Here is a 17,632-nt window from a genome sequence, read left to right as displayed (position 1 = left end):
AGATCGAGCCCCGTGGTTGGGCTTCCTGCTCAATGGGGAGCCTGCTTCTCACTCTCCCTCTGTCTGCCACTCTCTCTCTCTGTCAAATAAATAAATAAAATCTTTTAAAAAAAGATAAAGAATGGCCCCGTACCACACAGGTTACAGAAGGTATTTTTTTTTTTTTTTGTCAATAGACAGGAACCAGTAATATCCAAGAAATAAGTGCAACAGCAGGCCAAGCAGTGTTGCGGTGCTTTTGACAGGCCCAGGGAGACAGGCCTGCAAAAGATGGTGGGGAGGTGGTGGGTAAGGTATAGGTGGTTGGGAGTAGGGTGATGGCACCAGCACATGCCTCAGGTATTACTTTGTGATAAGATTCTCACCTTTTTCGCAGTTAAGCTCTTAGAAGAATGTGCATACATGACCATCATTTGCAAACCTTAAATATTTTCTATACCATAATTAATAAAATTTTGAAAGATCACATCAGATGCAAAATAGGATATCATCTTGTCAGCTGGTAAGAACCATCTCTTCCAGGATGGAGAGCCATTCCATTCACATCATCAAATGGAATATGTTCCCAGCCTACTTTTGCATTCATTGAATAGATTAATGTTGAAGACCTGCTGTGCTCAGCATCATAATAGGCACTGTGAGGGAGGTGAAGATGAGTAAGCCATGGCTCCTTTGCTCAAATTACAGCCCAGTCCATTTAGTTGATTTCACTGTCGCAGGGAAGTCTAGTGGACAGTACCGTGCATGTCCCAAAAGAGGTAAAAGAGAGGATTTCAGGCACTCAGGGGAAGCAGAGACCACTTGTGGCTGGGGCCACCAGGGAAGAGTTTATGAAGGTGTTGGCATTTGGGGCATTATGGGAATGCACTTTGGAGAGGCCAATGTGGCCTTGGGAATGGTTGCCTCTTCCCACCTCTCAGTTCTTCCAGCCCATTGCAGAATGGCAGGGGCCCCAACCTCCACGGTGGTGACCCAGGCCATCTCAGCCACTCCACATGGCACATGAGGGCCTGCAGTGACACTGCTCACCTAAGTCAGGCAGAGACCCCTGGGAACTTGGAGCCAAACTGGGGCATGTTTAGGATGATCACTGGGACTAATGTTCTCCTGGCATTGTAACACGTGGAATTTCCAGGGAAAAATGGGAATTTCTCTTATTTATAAGTTAGATCAATTGTTAAAAATTTTTAACTTTACTGAGAAATAATTGATAAATATAATTAAATATATTCAAAGTGTACAAAGTGATGATTTTATATACATATACATTGTAGAGTGATTACCAAGATCAAGAGCATTAACACATCTATCACCTCACATAGTTTCCATAGTTAACTCTTTTCAGTGTGGTGAGAATGCTTATGGTGAACTCTTCAACAACTTTCAAGTATATAGTGCAGTAGTAACTATAGATCAAGTTTTTTTTAAAAAGATACATTAATTTAATTAAGTATACAAAATAGCACTTACCAACACTGTGTAGCCTATAGAAAAATGGGTAAGATGTAATAAATGAAAATAGCTGAACACAGCACTGTATACAGATTAAAATTATGTTAAATATATATGTGTGAATAAGCCTGGAAAGGTTGAAGGTGGTGAATTATAGCTTCCTTCTTGAAAAAGTAATATTAAAAATAACAGTTTTTACAAAATCGGAAGAAAAAAATGGTTAAACCACTACTAACTTCCAAAAAGATGTGTTGGGGCACCTGGATGGCTCAGTCGGTTAAGCTTCTGCCTTTGGCTCAGGTCATGATCCCAGGGTCCTGGGATGGAGCCCTGCATCGGGCTCCCTGCTCCGCGGGGAGCCTGCTTCTCCCTCTCCCTCTGCCTGCCTCTCTGCCTACTTGTGCTCTCTCTCTCTCTCTCTGTCAAATAAATAAGTAATCTTTTAAAAAATAAAATAAAAATAAAAACATGCATCTAGGGACCTCCAGCCTGGCTTCCCCCCCACATATTTACCAACATGGCTGGGGAGAAGAGGACTTTGTTGTAAGAGCAGCAATCCTTGGTCTATTATTTTGTGCTATTTTATTTTCCAAGTATTTTTTCAGCATACACTTACCATCTTCTCTCAGATTTAAAAATAGGAAAGAAAATACTTCCCAGGTTTTTTCCTGCCCAGAGGTACACATTTCATAAGTTAAAAGTCAAATTTAGGGGCGCCTGGGTGGCTCAGTCATTGGGCATCTGCCTTCGGCTCAGGTCGTGATCCCAGGGTCCTGGGATCAAGCCCTGCATCGGGCTCCCTGCTCTGCGGGAGGCCTGCTTCTCCCTCTCCCACTCCCTCTGCTTGTGTTCCCTCTCTCGCTGTGTCTCTCTCTGTCAAGTAAATAAATAAAATCTTCAAAAAAAAACCGTCACATTTAGAGCTATCATCAAGGGCATTAGAACAGTTGTGTGAGGTCATGAGGGTGCTGCACATTAGGATTTTTTTTTCCTGTCAAGATTTTGGGAGTTACCTTCTGCAGGACAGTAAAAATCTTGGGAGTTTATTTAACCTAAGGGTTTGGATATTCTTTTTTTTAAATACTCAGAAGTTTTCCATTTGTGTTATGGAGAGGTTTATTGTTATCTGTGAAAGGCCGTTTCAGGTGTCTGCCACTTGTATAGTCAGTTTTTTATCTTGAAATTGGATCTACACTATTCTTAAAATGTTTTATTATGGAAAATTCTAAACATGTGCAATAGTAGGAAAGAAGTCCCCAGGTGCTCATGACCCAGCTTTAGCAGTCTGCAACTATGGACAATCTTATTTCTCTTTTCCACCTGCTCCGATTATTTTGAGGTGAATTCTAGATACCATATAATTTTACCTGTAAATACTGCATTTTACATTCCTAAAAGATACTCCCCCCTTTCCAGCATAACTACAGTAGTATCATCACTAGTAAAAACAACAACAACAACACAATTGCTTCATTTCATCAAATGTCTAATAAGCGTTTGTATTTTCTGATTGTATTAAGGGTGCATTTCTTTTAAAAAGCTCCCTATTTGAAGTGGAATCTAATCAGGGCCCATATGATAGTTAGTCTCCTCTTTTTTAATTCATCCTTCCAATTTACTTATTAAGAAATGGGGGGAGGAAAAAAACAAAAAAAATGGAGCAGGGTGTTGTCCTTTACAATTTCCCTTATTCTGGAGTTTGTCACTTGCATCCTACTGGTATATTTTAACATGTTCCTCTGTCTCTTGTATTTCCTATGACGTGGTAGAGCTAAAGACTTGACTGTATTTCAGTTCAGTTTCTTTTAGTTTTTGCTAATAATGCTTCCTGGGTGATGGTGTGCACATCTTTGAGGAGGTACATAATGTCTGGTTAGAATCAAACACATTTGGACACAAACTCACAGGTATATCATAAATATTTAGTACTCATTTTCTTACCTTTTTCAACCTGAACTTTCTGGTGGTATAATGTCCATTCAGAAAAAGCACACAAAAGCTAACTGAACAGTTTGATGAATTTTCACAAGGTAAACACGTACAGTGTAGTCAGCCCTGAGCTCAGGAAACCTGTATTACAACATCCCCATAAACCCTCTCATGCCGCCTCCTAGAGACTATCCTCTACTCCCCCCAGAAAATTACAGTCCTCATTCCTGACATCATAGGTGAGGTTTTCTTATTTTTGGACATGACATAAATTGCATCTTTGCTCTTTGTGTCTGTCTACTTTCATTTGTATTATGTTAGATTCATCCAGGTGGTTATACTTCATTTCTTTGTAGTATTTCACTGTATGACTATACCACACTTGATGACTGTCTAGTGTAGGTGCACCTATGGGTTGTTTCCACAATTGGGTGATTAGGAATAGTGCTGTTTGAGCATTCTCGCACATGTCTTCTCTTGAATGGTTGCATGTATTTCTGTTGGGTATATACTTAGGAGAATTGCTAGGTCCCAGGGGACATGTATGTTCAGCTTTAGTAGATATTAATTTTCCAAAGTGGTTCAACTGATTTACACTCTGTACTATCAATGTATAAGCACTCCACATTCTTAGCAACACTTGGTGTTTTGTGTCATCTTCCTTTAATGTGGCATAATACTGTGATTTTGCATTTCTTTGACAAATGAAGTTGAGCATCTGTTCACATCCTTTATTGGCCATTTGAATATCTCCTTTTGTGGGGTGCCTGGTGAAGTCTTCATATAGTTTTCTTTTGGGTTGTCTTTTTCTTACTGATTTGCGGGCATTCCTTATATATTCTAAATATGCGTGCTTTGGATATATGTGTCACAAGCATCTTCTATTTGGCATTTTTTTAAGTATAATTTACATACAATGAAATCTATCTTAAGAGTATCATACATTCCATTTATCAAAACAAAGAACTTTTCCATCACCCAGACGTTTCCATTTTTTCCTTCCCAGTCAGCATCCCCTCTCACAAAAGAAACAATTCATCTGATTGACCATAGGTTAGTTTTGCCTATTCCAGAACTTTATATAAATAATTTTCTACAGTGTACACTTTTGTGTTCAGCTTCTTTCACTTAGCATGGTATTTGTGAGATTCATCCATCTTGTGCCATTTATCAGCATTCATTCTTTTCCTTTGCTGAGTAGTATTCCATGGTAGATTATCCCAGTTTATTTTTTTCATTCTGTTGGTGGACGTCTGGATTGTTTCCAGTTTCTGGTTATTATGAATAAAGCTGCTTTGAAAATTCTTGTACAAGACTTTTTATGGATGTACTGTTCACCTTTTAAAAATTTGTAAGTATTTTTTTCTTTAATCATACTAAATACTCAGTTTGTATATTGTTCTCTAAGAAGTCCCAGACACATGAAAGCCAGGATTTGTGCAAAAGATAAATGATTCATTTCCTAGAAGAAATTTTTAGAAAAAAAATTCACAGTAAGAATCTATTACTAGTAGCTTGAGTAATTATTACAAACAACTGCTTGGGGATATCAGTTTCTCTCTTTGCTCATTTGGAGTTTCATTCATATGGATTTTTCCCTTGTTCCCACTTGTATGGACATATATAATTGGCCTTACTGTAGTTATTTGCATTTGCACTAATAGAGATCTTGTCTTTTGAAGGAAGAGAATTACTTGGTCCAGTGCCTCAGCCTCTCAACTGAATGCTTTGAATTTGGAACAGTTTAAATAATCCTTGGGAATGGGGACAGGTGAACATTCTAAAAACAGGCATAGCTTACAATGTTTAGAAAGTACAATGGTAGAAAAATTAATTTTGTGCTACATGTCACATTGGAGGTGTGTGTGCTAAATATCTGGTGATCTTACATAAAAAAAAGCACTGCTGAACTCATCTACCCCAATGCCTATGATGTTACTTACTATAAATACTTTTTGAAACATGAGAGCTTTGATCTTGTTGCCAAAATAATGTGAGATCCTGTAAATTTTCTAATTATAAATGACAGTACTTTAATTTCATTTCACTTTGCCTTCTGTCCTCCCCATCCTGCCCCCGCCCCCCCAAAATGGTGTGACTATCACTACAAGTCACAGGATTGAATTAAAGCACACATCATTTCTGCTTACCGCAGGGAGAACCATGGCTGCTCTCCCCCCAGATAACTACTGTGAGTCCCAAGTAGGCTCTTCTTTCCTTTATTCTGTACTGGACCAAATGATTGAAGTTGCCTGTCAAAAGCTAGGCTAATAAAAATGGAAGTTCTTTTTCTCAAATAGGACATAAAATTTGTTTCTTTAAGCCAGTTGTTCAGAGAAAGCTCTCAGAAGAGATATGGAATTTGGAATTCAGTTTTGCATCTCTTCCTCAAAAGACGAATATGATTACTTGCTAGATGATGAGCAGTGTAATATTGATTACACAGTGTATATGACACCTTTGATCATAAACATGTCGCTTTAATGTCTTTTCCAACAAAAGTTTTAATTTTGGAGGGATAATAATTACAAATGCAGTTCCATGTAGTGGCTCTATTTTGTACATTTTAAAATTTAGAATCTACCTCTAGGTGGCAGCACCAGATACTTTTTTTCCTGTTTCACTCCAGCCTTAATGAGTTATGGTATAAGCAGTAAAACTTTTAAGTCTCCCGAAACTTTGAAATAAGCTGCTTGTTGCCAATTCCATGAGGATTTGGAAACATTAGTTCCTATGTTGAGTAAGCCTAGATTCTGACCTTTAAAAGAAAGATTCCAGCAGCAGTGATCCTTATTTTTTAACATGACATATGTTTTCATAAAAAGATTTAATTTAGCCCTCTGATTTGCCCGTTGAACTTATAATTGTCCTCCCAAGAAAATTACTTTTTTATGACATTTTTGTATCCAAGTAACTTGTACAGGGATCATTATATACCTAATATTTTAAGGTAATTACAGTGTCCCCTCCTTTTATATTTTTAAGATTTATCATTGATCTATAACCAAGAATGCTGAGATGAAACCCCTTCTCTTTAAAGAAATTCAGCATGGGAATCAATCTGAAGTAATCCGCTATGCCACTTGGCTTTGTTATTGCCATGGGCAGATTAGGGTTGTTTATGGAATTGGACATTAAAGTAGACATTTCATAAGGCTTGATTTTTTTTCATGACTTTTGGCCACTTGTTGGGCATTTCTCTGTAAGTAACAAGAGGACCCTTGTCCACTTTTGGCTTACTCAGCAGGCAGGCTCCCCTGTGGCCTCACGTACACTAAATAGGCGGATGCTGGTAGGGTGGCCTAGAGAGAGCTTTCGTTGTTTCCTTGCTGCAGGTTGGCCATTTCTGGGTATGTGCAAAACCAGTGTTGTTTCATTTCTGTATTTTTGGATTGTGGAAGAAGCCTGCCGTTGAGAAAACCTTTGCCTACTGTTTTTCCTTACTTTTGAATAGTATTGGCCTGAAAAATTGATGAATAATCATACCATCAGAGAAAGGGTGAAGTTCTTCCTCATAATTGTTTATGAAGCAAAACATTACGTGAATACAGTTGGACTCACAAACGTTTCAGGAATTTGTAACAGTTACCCTTCAGTACGGAGAAGAAATGGCCTCATTCATGGGTGTGGCCTCTCTCACTCATTTTCTCTGCCCCTCTTTGTCTTTAAATGGGAAGGTATATATTCCCACACTCTTCACTAATTTGCTGTTTCTCTTAGGGGATAGGTAATTTGTAAAATAAAAATATATAGTGAGCCTTGGGGCCAAGTGACCTCGGTTACAGTAATCTATGTCACTAAACAATATTTTTCCAGTTGTTTTTAATGTGTACTTTTTGTTTTTATTGTATGATCATGTTAGGAAATCCTCATTTCGATTAATTCCTACAAAGAGCAGCTATTAACTTGCCATGCAGTTTGAACATGTGTTCCATATATTTTTCCAAATGCATAATATTGAGTGAATATCGTCTAGATTAAATAGTGTTCATCTACAATTTTATTTTTTCATTCATATGATATTTATTGCATGCTTATCACATGCTAGGCACCGCTGAAAGGGGTTTGTCCTCTAATGTCTGTTTTAAACTTCAGAAGTGCCTGGTCAGTGACACTACCTCCATTTCATAGGTGAGAAAATTGAGACTCATAGTCTCTTTTTAGTCTTTGTCCAGCACCTTTCCACCGTGTTAGTCAGCCTCAAGTGTAGATGTCACTTGAAAATTGACCAAGTAGGATTTAGGATCTTGTCACTGAGTTCTGAATACATCTGTTTGATTATCTACTTATGCAGCGTTGTTAGAGTTAAAAGAGTTTCCAGATATTTTTGCTATTTGAATTTTTTGCTTAGTGACTTCTATATTGTTTATTTACCTTTATGCCAAAATAAATTTGATAGCTTTCCTTAGATTTCTAAAAAACCTAGAATTCGTAGGGATTTCTAAAGGATGATTTCAAGAAAATGTTTTAAGATACCGTGTGTATTAATTACCTTTACATGTAAATCCATATGGTATATTTTGACAGATACGCCTTGACCAAAGGTAAATAAAATTGGCTGGCTTAAAGATGTTTCTTTAAATAGTTTGTGGAAATGAGGAAGCATAAACTAACTCAGTCAATGCATCGATTGATTTCTTCTGTCATTTTGATTGAAATATGGATGGTATATTTTGTTTCAAGATTGTCGGGAACGTTTTGGCCTATAGAATCTGTAGATCCATTGTTTTTGCACATATTTTAAATTTCTGAATTCAGAACACCAAAAAACCATGTCGCGTTTTGTCTCAGATGCTGCTACTGAATTTTAACCACTGAATTAGATTGCACCCTACATGCTGTTAACTACTGAGCCAAGATGGAATCGACCACTGCATTGAAATCAGGGTTAGCAGTTTTTCTGCACTTGAAGGCGTTGTAATAGCATTGAACTTGTTTTCTTTAATGGGCTTTTTATTCTGTATTTTCAGTTTTAATAGTGAAACTTTGATTTTAAGAGATTTCTTAATAACACTGCATATTTATTTGAGATTTTCACTGTAACTGTAAGAAGATAGTAAAACCATCCTATAGACGTAGTTGCTTCTGAACCCAAACATCTGGGGGCATATCTGCATTGTGTTAGTGCATTACTGCTGTTTCCTTGTTTTATTTAATAAAGTGATCTTTTGTAAAAGGATAAGTCAGTTGTCCATGTGGTGTGAGCCTTTATCTAGAGTTCAAATGGTTGTGTATGTGTGTGCATGAATTTAAAATCATTCCTTTGTGGGTTTTCTTCTTTGGGGTCTTTTTTGTATATGGGAATTCAAATAATTGTACCTCTCTGAATTTGTTTTTTCTTTTACATTACTAGGACTTGATCCCACCCAGTTTAGAGTTCATCATTATCATAAGGATGAGGAGAATGATGCCCTCCTTGGTGGCCCAGCCCAGCTCACTGATGAGGAGAAATACAGGGACTGTGAGAAATTCAAATGCTCATGCCCTACATGTGGAACAGAGAATATTTACGATAGTGTCTTGGACGGTTCGGTTAGTTGTTTCTTTGTTTCTTTTCTTCATTTTGTTAGCCAACTAGCATAGAAGCCTTTCCTCCCCCACTGTATGTATAAAAGGGGAGGAAAATGTTTCTTTCATGCATTTAAAGAATTTTAGCATCATATGAATTCTGCCTTCACGGCTTCATTTCTGCTTGAAAATTCTTAGTAGACTATGCTTGAATATTGTTTTTGGCTTCCTAGAGTGGTTGCTTGGCCTTGGTTTTTAAATGGAATCTCTTAAAAATTCCAAAGTACCTTAAAGTATTTTTAATTGTAATTCCTTAATTAGTAACTTGTATTTCCCCACTCCCAGCCCCAATTTATTAAGACTTAGAGCAATATTTGCCTTTATCTTAAATCAAGTTAATGGGAACTAAGTGTTTTCGGAAAGTTTTTGTTTATCTTTACACATCCCACTTGCCTCCTTTTTGACAAAGGTACTCTGATTATCTTTTCTGCTGTCTTTGCATGTCAGACATTAAAAAAGTCACAAGGAAACATTCCTCTCAAGAAGTACTGCCAAAAAATGTATCATTGACCTTGGTTCAGAACTTGAAACTTAGCCAATTTACTTGATTCAACTGCAGTGTTATACATGTACTAGCCATTGGCAAATGAGTAGGCAGGAGAACTGTGTAAAACCTTGAAACTGAAAGAAAATACATCCTTTATCTAAATTAAAAGTAATTATTTTAAGTTAATTTGGACAAACAGCAGATGTTTTGCATTTTTTTGAATCAAAACAAAGCAGTCTTTGGAAGCAAGTGCAAGGAAGAGGCAGACACAGATCAGCAATACTTGCTAAATCCTTGAGTTTTGCTTCATTACAGCTGTAAATAAGATAGTTAATTGCATGGAGGCTTGACGACTTGCAGATGGGCTAACTGTGGAAGAGCCGATGTCAAGCTCTAAAATCTCTTCCACCTGGAATTGCTTAGCGTGGCGGGTAGGGTTATGTACCAGATTGGAGCAGGAAACCAAGATGTTTAAGTATCAAGAAGGAAAACAAATGCTCCAGAAACCCCAACAGTTTTCCTATATATTCTATTTGCTTTGTTTTTGCTTAAAACAAAACAAAACAAAACGAGGTTTTTTCCATCTAATAATAGTTAATTCTTTCAAATTTCTACTGTTCTGCCTTCCCTTCCCCAAATAATTTTCATTTGAGTGGGTGGTGGAGAGGGAGGATTACAGAAATTTTAGATTTTCTAAGGCGACAATAAGTGATTGCTTTCTGGTGTAGTACTTAATTTTTAGGCTTTAATCGTCAAATTAAGTTGCCAATATGAAAGGAAACTAATGTCATTAGTGCGCTTGCTACTGTCTTCAAGTTTGGAATGAATAAGTACAAATTTAAAATTTTGATCAATATCTCTAAGAATGTTTATGTTCAATAGTGTGACCTCACTGGTATTTTCAGAAGGAAAATTATTTTATCCATGAGATCTGTCATATATTGAATGTAAAAACAAGTGATTTCAGGGTTTTCCCTTCAACTTGTTCTCTATTATTATGGTGGCAAAAAGGCAGGAGGTTCGTGTGAGTAAGGGGATCTTTGAGAGGACAGTAGTTGAAAAAAGAGGGTTAAAAACTCACTAATGAAATGAATTAATAATATCGCACACCAGGACAGCATGTTAGTTTTTAAGCCCAAAAAACCCTTTCCTGGTCTTGCAGTAACCTTTTGTGTGTTTGTCTCTTCTGACTTCTGTAGGGAACTGATATGGAGCCCAGCTTGTATCGCTGCAGTAACATTGATTGTAAGGCTTCACCTTTGACCTTTATGGTACAGCTGAACAACAAATTGATCATGGACATGAGACGTTGCATTAAAAAATACTATGAAGTAAGTATCCACAATGAGTTTCTTAAATATGCAGCTTACTTAGGTTTGGTTCGTCTTTTTTTTTTTTTAAAGATTTTATTTATTTATTTGACAGAGAGAGACACAACGAGAGAGGGAACACAAGCAGGGGGAGTGGGAGAGGGAGAAGCAGGCTTCCCGCGGAGCAGGGAGACTGATGCGGGGCTCGATCCCAGGACCCCGGGATCATGACCTGAGTCAAAGGCAGATGCTTAACAACTGAGCCACCCAGGCGCCCCAATGAGCGGTATTTTAAATACTGACTTTTTGCTTTAAGGAGAAATGAGAATATAATCAGGAAATATTTTAGTTTGTTGTTACCTAAGTAAGACTAAATTAAGTGGTCACTCAGGTCTTTGGCCAGAGGAGAAAAAAAATCAGTATTGTCTGTCTTTGGCAAGAAAAGCCATAACATCATGTGTGGTGATTTTAATAACTTCTCACTAGCTAAGACTTTATGTTTCTGTGGTTAATCTAAACCATTTCATAGCTGTGTTGTCCAGGGAAATCAAACATTTTTTAAAAGATTTATTTATTTATTTTGAGAGAGAGGGAATACAAGTTGGAGGGGCAGAAGGAGAGGAGAGAGTCTATGGAGCAGATCACCACCCACCCCCAACCATCCCCTGTGAGCCCAGAGCCTGACACAGGGCTCAATATTACGACTCTGAGATCAAGACCTGAGCCAGTTGGACACAACCGACTGTACCACCCAGGCGTCCCTAAACATTTTTAAACTTTAAATGCAATTTGTCATTTTAAAGAGAATGTCTCATTTTTATAAGTACATACTAAAAATGCTAGAACAGTGAGTGAGCTGTCTGCATTAGAAAGAAGGCTTTTTTCAAAGTATTTGTTTTGGTTTTAACATATTTCATAGGGGGTGAGTTTTTTTCTTCAAAACTTAAAATTGAAAAAACCACATACTTCCCACTTGATTTTTCTTAGTATTTATGTCATTTGTCATCTAAACAAAATTTCTATTATGTGAAAGCTCAGTGTAACTTATTTAAAGAAGCTACATTGGCAAAGCATTTCCAAAAAATGCTCAGATTCCATTAGTTAAAACCCTTGACTTTGATTAGTATCATCCTTTAATATCTAGTTACATTAGTTAACTTGCATATAATATAGCATTTTTTCTTTAAAAATCCATATCATGAAAAAATCGATTATTAGATCATTAGGATGAGGAGTAGAAGCATAGAGTTTCAGTATTGTGATTTTGGAGTAGAATAATTTATATTTGTCAAAAACACCCAAGTAGGTTTGTCTGAAGACATTTTTAAAATAATAATTATGACTACATTTTGAGAAATCTGAAACATTTTAGTGAATAATCCTGAGCTATGCTTAATGAACAGTTGGATCGGAATAAAGGTTATCTGTGGGTTCACATTCCGCAGTAGATGAAACGTTCAGCACATGTAATGTTAGGCCTTTATTTAGCATGAAGAGCCCAAATCAAAACTATTCAGCTCCTCACTTACAGCTCTCGTTGAGCAGAGCATGATTCTTGACTCTTGGGAAGAATTCTGAGTTTTCTCTCAGTGTTTAGTCTATCAAAATCTTTACCATGGAAAAGTTAATACTAGAAGAAACTCATCCTCTTTCCTTCTGTAAGAAAGGACAGTCTGTTTTGACTAAGTTGAGGATAGGCAGAAAGGGATCTGTATAGTTAGAAATATGCTCTAACTGAAAGATTGATTTCTAACTGAATTGTATGTGGGTGGTGGTGGTGGTGTGGGTATTTTTCAGGCTAAATAACCTACTTTTAGGCATCTAGACATTTAACCCAGTGTTTCCGTAGTATTTGCTTTAATTGTCTTGTCTACCAGCTATCTCAACAGCAAGTAACAGTTTTCCTCTAGTTAAGTGTGTCCTGGATTGATTTTTCTATAGGATTTCTAATTAAAGTACCAAAATAGCACTCCTGAAGTTGAAGACTGATATGACTGTCCTCAAAATCAGGAACCTATTTCTCTACTTGCTGATCTTAGTCATATGTAATTGGATGGGAGAGAAAGAAATCCATTTATTTGTTCTTTTTGTGGCCCCATGCTGAACTAATGTCTCAGATATTCTCAAGACTAGAGCTTTTATAAGAATGCTCAAACACCTCTATATTCTACTTCACTGGTAGACTATTCTCTTTTATCCTGTCCTCAGACTTAAAGGAACTTTTGCTGATAGAGGGATATGGCACTGAGTTTTTGGGTTTTTTGTTGTTGTTGTTGTTGTTATGCCTCAAGCGATAGTGATGACAGTTCAGTGTGATACACCATAGCGATGGCAATCCAGCTGGAGATTAATACATCACCTGTACTGGAGACAAAGATATTGGTAATAAGTACTGAGGTTAAAGGACTGTTTTCTGAAGCTAATGACCAAAAGGCTTTCTTCCTATTTTACAAGTTAGTACTGGGCATAAAAATTGTCCGTGGACTAAGAGCAAGAGACAATATTGTTTTTCATTTTAGTCTTAGTATCACTGCAAGGAAGTGCAACCTACATTAAGAAAGGAAGGCATCTTCTTTATAAGGAAGGAACTTTAGGAAGACAGTGGAGGAGTATAGTACTTGACCTAACACTATAACCTGCCAAGGAACACAGTTGTAGATCACCAAGAAATCAGGTTGTCAAGAACAAAGGGACAGGAGTTTAGGCTAGCAAAATATGCTTCTGAACCACTTTTTAAAAAAATACATCATATACCCTGTTAGTTTCCGTCATGAATAAAATAGTGCTGATCGAATAAACGTGGTGTAACAAACATTAACAATTTTGCATATCTGAGAATCTATATCATATAATGTTTTTATACTGGTTCCTTCCATAGGAGAGAATTTCTCTCTCTCCATATAGCAGTGATTGTATCCCTTGAATTCTCATTTCCTAGAACATTTACATTTCAGTGTACATAGAAATACAAAAGGCATCAAGCAAGAAAATATATTAATTGCTTTAGGAGGAACAACAACTCTAATACTTTATCCAAGACTTGATGGAAGCATTGAAAGACTTAGATATCACAGAAAGCTCTAATTCAAAGTTCATTTTGTGCCCTGGTCCTTGTTGGTTCCCCTATACAAAGTTAAAATTGAACTGTATTTTTTGAAAATCATAAAAAAACCATGTAAAGACTGTATCTCTAAGCTTTGAAGGATGTTTTTGAAAGACTCAATTTTACAGTGAAAAATTGATATGTGTTTCTTCTCCCCTTAAATTCTGCTCCAGAAGAGCAAATAGACACACACACACACACACACACACACACACACACACACACACACACACACACACACACACACACACACACACACACAAAGGGAGAGAAACACTAGCTAATCTAAATTGGGAAATGAAGAGGGCTTTTTTTAAGCATGAAAATTTCATCATCTTGTCAGCTGGCAGAATGCCTGCTGTGTGGATTCACAAAGGCTAAGAATTACACTTTCATGAAATTTTCCTCACTAACTGCCCTGGTTAATTTGAAAGATAACCCACTGTTCTAATTCATTCCTCAATTGGGCGGTGCAGGTTTTATCTTTGATCTGACAAAGCATTTGTGTTAATCGTTTTGGCCCTCCACTAGACACTCTTGGGATTGTGCTTTTACAATAAATGTGTCTGTGATAGCTCTTTAGTCTATTATACTTACAATAGATCCATAGAACTGGTAATTAATTCTCCACTGCTTTGGAAATGGGAAGAATAGGTGTAGCTCTGTCAAGTACTGCTGGGAAGTTTGTTTAGCTGGTTCATTTTTGAAGTGTTCCCCTCAGCCGTCCACGAAGCAGCCACCGAAGAGAGTCTGAGACTGAGTTGCTGTCTACCCTGAAGATTTGCTGATAAATGGAAAATCTGACCCCTCTTGGTACCTGGGAGGGGTATAGTGAGTCATATACTTCCATCGCAAGTATTTTTAGTTATAATATACATTGAACCCTCATTTTAATACTTACAGAGCCATTTCATTCTAAAGGTGGGTGGTCAACTAAAATATACTCCTAAATTCTCACTGATGACTTATGCAGGTTTTAGAGTTCTGGTGGGACAAAATGTATCCCTCACGAGCCTTGGAGTCTTTCAGACCACTTGTGAAGGAGCACTACTTACACCCAGCTCTTCGCTATGGTTTTTTAACAGATGTTGCTGGCTCTCCATCTTGAAAACTTAACTTTGGACAGCTAGTCAGTGCCATGCATATGATAACTGTCGATTAGTTGCTTAGACTAGAAAGTGGTGGTTGAATCCCTTAGAAACTTGCTGTTGGTTTTACAATTGCAGAATTTTCCTGAAGTAAGCTTTCTGAGGACAGGGGCTATGTTTTCTTCTGTGGCTCATCTATGATCTCTGCCACAGCCCGTTGCTCTTAGTAGTGTGTGTATTCTAATGGTTAGTAACCAAAGGAACCAACAAATGAAGGTTACAGTATCATGTGTTTTCTTTAAATTCTTTTCTTACACTGCCGTCATAACTGGCAGAAGGTCTATCAGTAGTATACAAGATTCTCAGATTAGCACAGAATTCCACAGAATTTTAAGGTCATGAAGGCATTGACAGAATTCTTTGTTACTCTCTTCCATATTTTACGTCACTGATTACTGTTGATTTCATTATACGCCGAGCTCCAACTTCATAGCTTCAATTTGTTTTCTCCCCAAACACTGTATCAGGCAAAGAGGCATTGAGCAGAAATATTTTTATCATGATTCAAAATCCCCTTGTGCAGGAAAGTACTCCTCTTCCTGATACCAGTCTCTTGGATGCCTTGCTGTGCTGCTTCTCTCACTCATACTCTTTCCCTGTTTTTTTTTTCCTCTTTTACTCCTTAGTATATTAATTGTGGCATAAGCCACATTTAAAAAATCTCTTTTGGACCCACTTTTTTGAGGAATTCCAAAAATAGCCTTCAGTGTCAGCTGCCTCATGACGCAGAGACTTTATTAGGCTCACATGTGTAAGCACCTAGTAGAGAGGGGAGCATTTGGCCAATGATGCTGAGCCTCAGCGTGGTGGCTGGGAGTCCCTCTGAAGGATGCCACGCATCTGGGAAGTGGAGTGGAATGTTTTATAGTATGTGAAGAATCCATGGTAAATTTGTTTTTTTTTAATCTTTGCAAATAAATAAAAGCCTCTTCATTTTGGAATGGATATGCATTCCTTGAAGACAAAATTAATAACAACCACCAAAAATAATGTTAAGGCAGAGATTGAATTGGAGGTACCTTTTATTAAAAGTGCATGGAGGGCTTGGTGAAATATTGGCTAAAGTATTTGCTCCACCAAAATACATACTCATTTGGCATCACAGACAACAGAATCCATGGTGTCCAGCTGTGCTTGATGGAGAAGCGTTTCTTGAGGAAAACACAGAATGGATTAATTAATAAATCTGAGACATGAGAGAGGAAGCAGCCCCCCTCCCCCCCCATGTACATCACCAACAGGGCTACTCCTCATTGCTCTTGCCTTTCCTTTTTCACATGTGGCACTATGTCATGACAGAGCTGTATGGTGCAGGTGGGTCTGAGGGTTGTAGTGCCATGTAGTGATGTTCAGTAACGCTCTCCTGTTCCACTGCAAAGATCTGGTGTTCAGTAACCCTCAAAATTTCTCATTTCTTACCTGTGGTGATGCGGGCTGATAGTTTTTAGGTTAGAGCTTGCAATATGCAGCAGTGTCACAGGTACATTAGTTCAAATAGTTTAAACTCTCAGCACTACTGGAATTATTGTTTATTTCCTTGCCTCTGCATTTATATTTAGAACATTTAAAAAGAATAAATTGGGTTTCTTTTTTGTAAAGACTCTTAACAGCATAATTACAAGTGGTACAGAAGGCACGCAAAGAAGCAGTAGATCTCCACCCCATTCATTCAGCATCACAGGCAGCACAATCCATGCTGCCCAGCAATGCTCGAAGAAGGATAGTTCTGTAGGAATCCACAGAACTCATCCTAAATCTCATTACAACAGAATAAAAAGAACATAATGAGAATTAGTTTTTCTTTTTGCTCCACACCATTTGACAAGGAAGCTGAGCATAAATTTACATCATGGACACCCCTCACATTTTTTAAATGTGGTATTCTAATACCCAGGCCCATTGGTGGCTTTTGTTAGTGAATGGCTATTTTTCTTCGGTACGAATATCAAGCAAGCTGATTTTGAGTCAGGTATACCATTGTGCTATGATGCCATGGTGTGTTCTCACAGAAAAACTAAGAAATGGGATTTGGTGTTGGTTGGAGTAGAATGTCATTGTAAGTAAATTTACTATTATACAAATCGGAGCGAATAACTGGTCAAATATAGTCCCCTAAAACACGCCAAAAGCAGCTTATTAAGGTATGAATATTATAAAGGAGTTGTAATAAGTAAATTGGATCAGATACAGCCTTATATGCCACCTGACTTTCATTCTTCCTAGAATAACCATTAACTTGTACTTTCTAGTTATCACAACGCCTCTTTGTCTTTGAGTTCATTTTATCTTAACTTTACGGCGTGGACCCTGTTTGGGAGGGCTTAGAACCAGAGTATAATCCAGAGAAACTAACAAGGGACCCACACCAAATTCTGAGGTGCTCTGACTGCCGGGAACAATGGTGTCTATTAAGGACTGACCCTGAAGCTGCTTGCACAGCAGGAGCTCACGCCACAGCCTCTCCCTTTCCCATGTCCTTCTCTGCGTTTGCATATTTTCCCTCCTGAGTTTTTTGGCAGAAGTAGAGGCAGTCATAGCCATGGCCCTTGCCCGTCCAATCGTATGTTCTGAAAGCTTAGCATATGGTTCTGTCAGTTTTCAGACTATCCACTGCTAGCCTCACAGTAGACTGAGG

At 37.7% G+C, this 17,632-nt stretch overlaps 1 protein-coding gene across 4 annotated transcripts in view; it reads left to right on the top strand.

Annotated features, from left to right (window-relative positions):
- Positions 1-17,632, top strand: part of POLA1 (DNA polymerase alpha 1, catalytic subunit) — a 299,305-nt gene that overhangs the window by 138,708 nt on the left and 142,965 nt on the right. For all 4 annotated transcript variants that reach the window (XM_027609335.1, XM_027609332.1, XM_027609333.1 and 1 more), the window contains 2 exons: positions 8,735-8,913; positions 10,636-10,767. In XM_027609335.1, the coding sequence (XP_027465136.1) occupies positions 8,735-8,913; positions 10,636-10,767 (311 nt within the window). The remainder of the gene's footprint in view (positions 1-8,734; positions 8,914-10,635; positions 10,768-17,632) is intronic.

This window comes from Zalophus californianus, chromosome X, assembly GCF_009762305.2.
Source record: "Zalophus californianus isolate mZalCal1 chromosome X, mZalCal1.pri.v2, whole genome shotgun sequence".
NCBI lineage: Eukaryota > Metazoa > Chordata > Mammalia > Carnivora > Otariidae > Zalophus > Zalophus californianus.
Note: the sequence above shows the minus strand (reverse complement) of the source record. Positions and strands in the feature narration are given on the sequence as shown.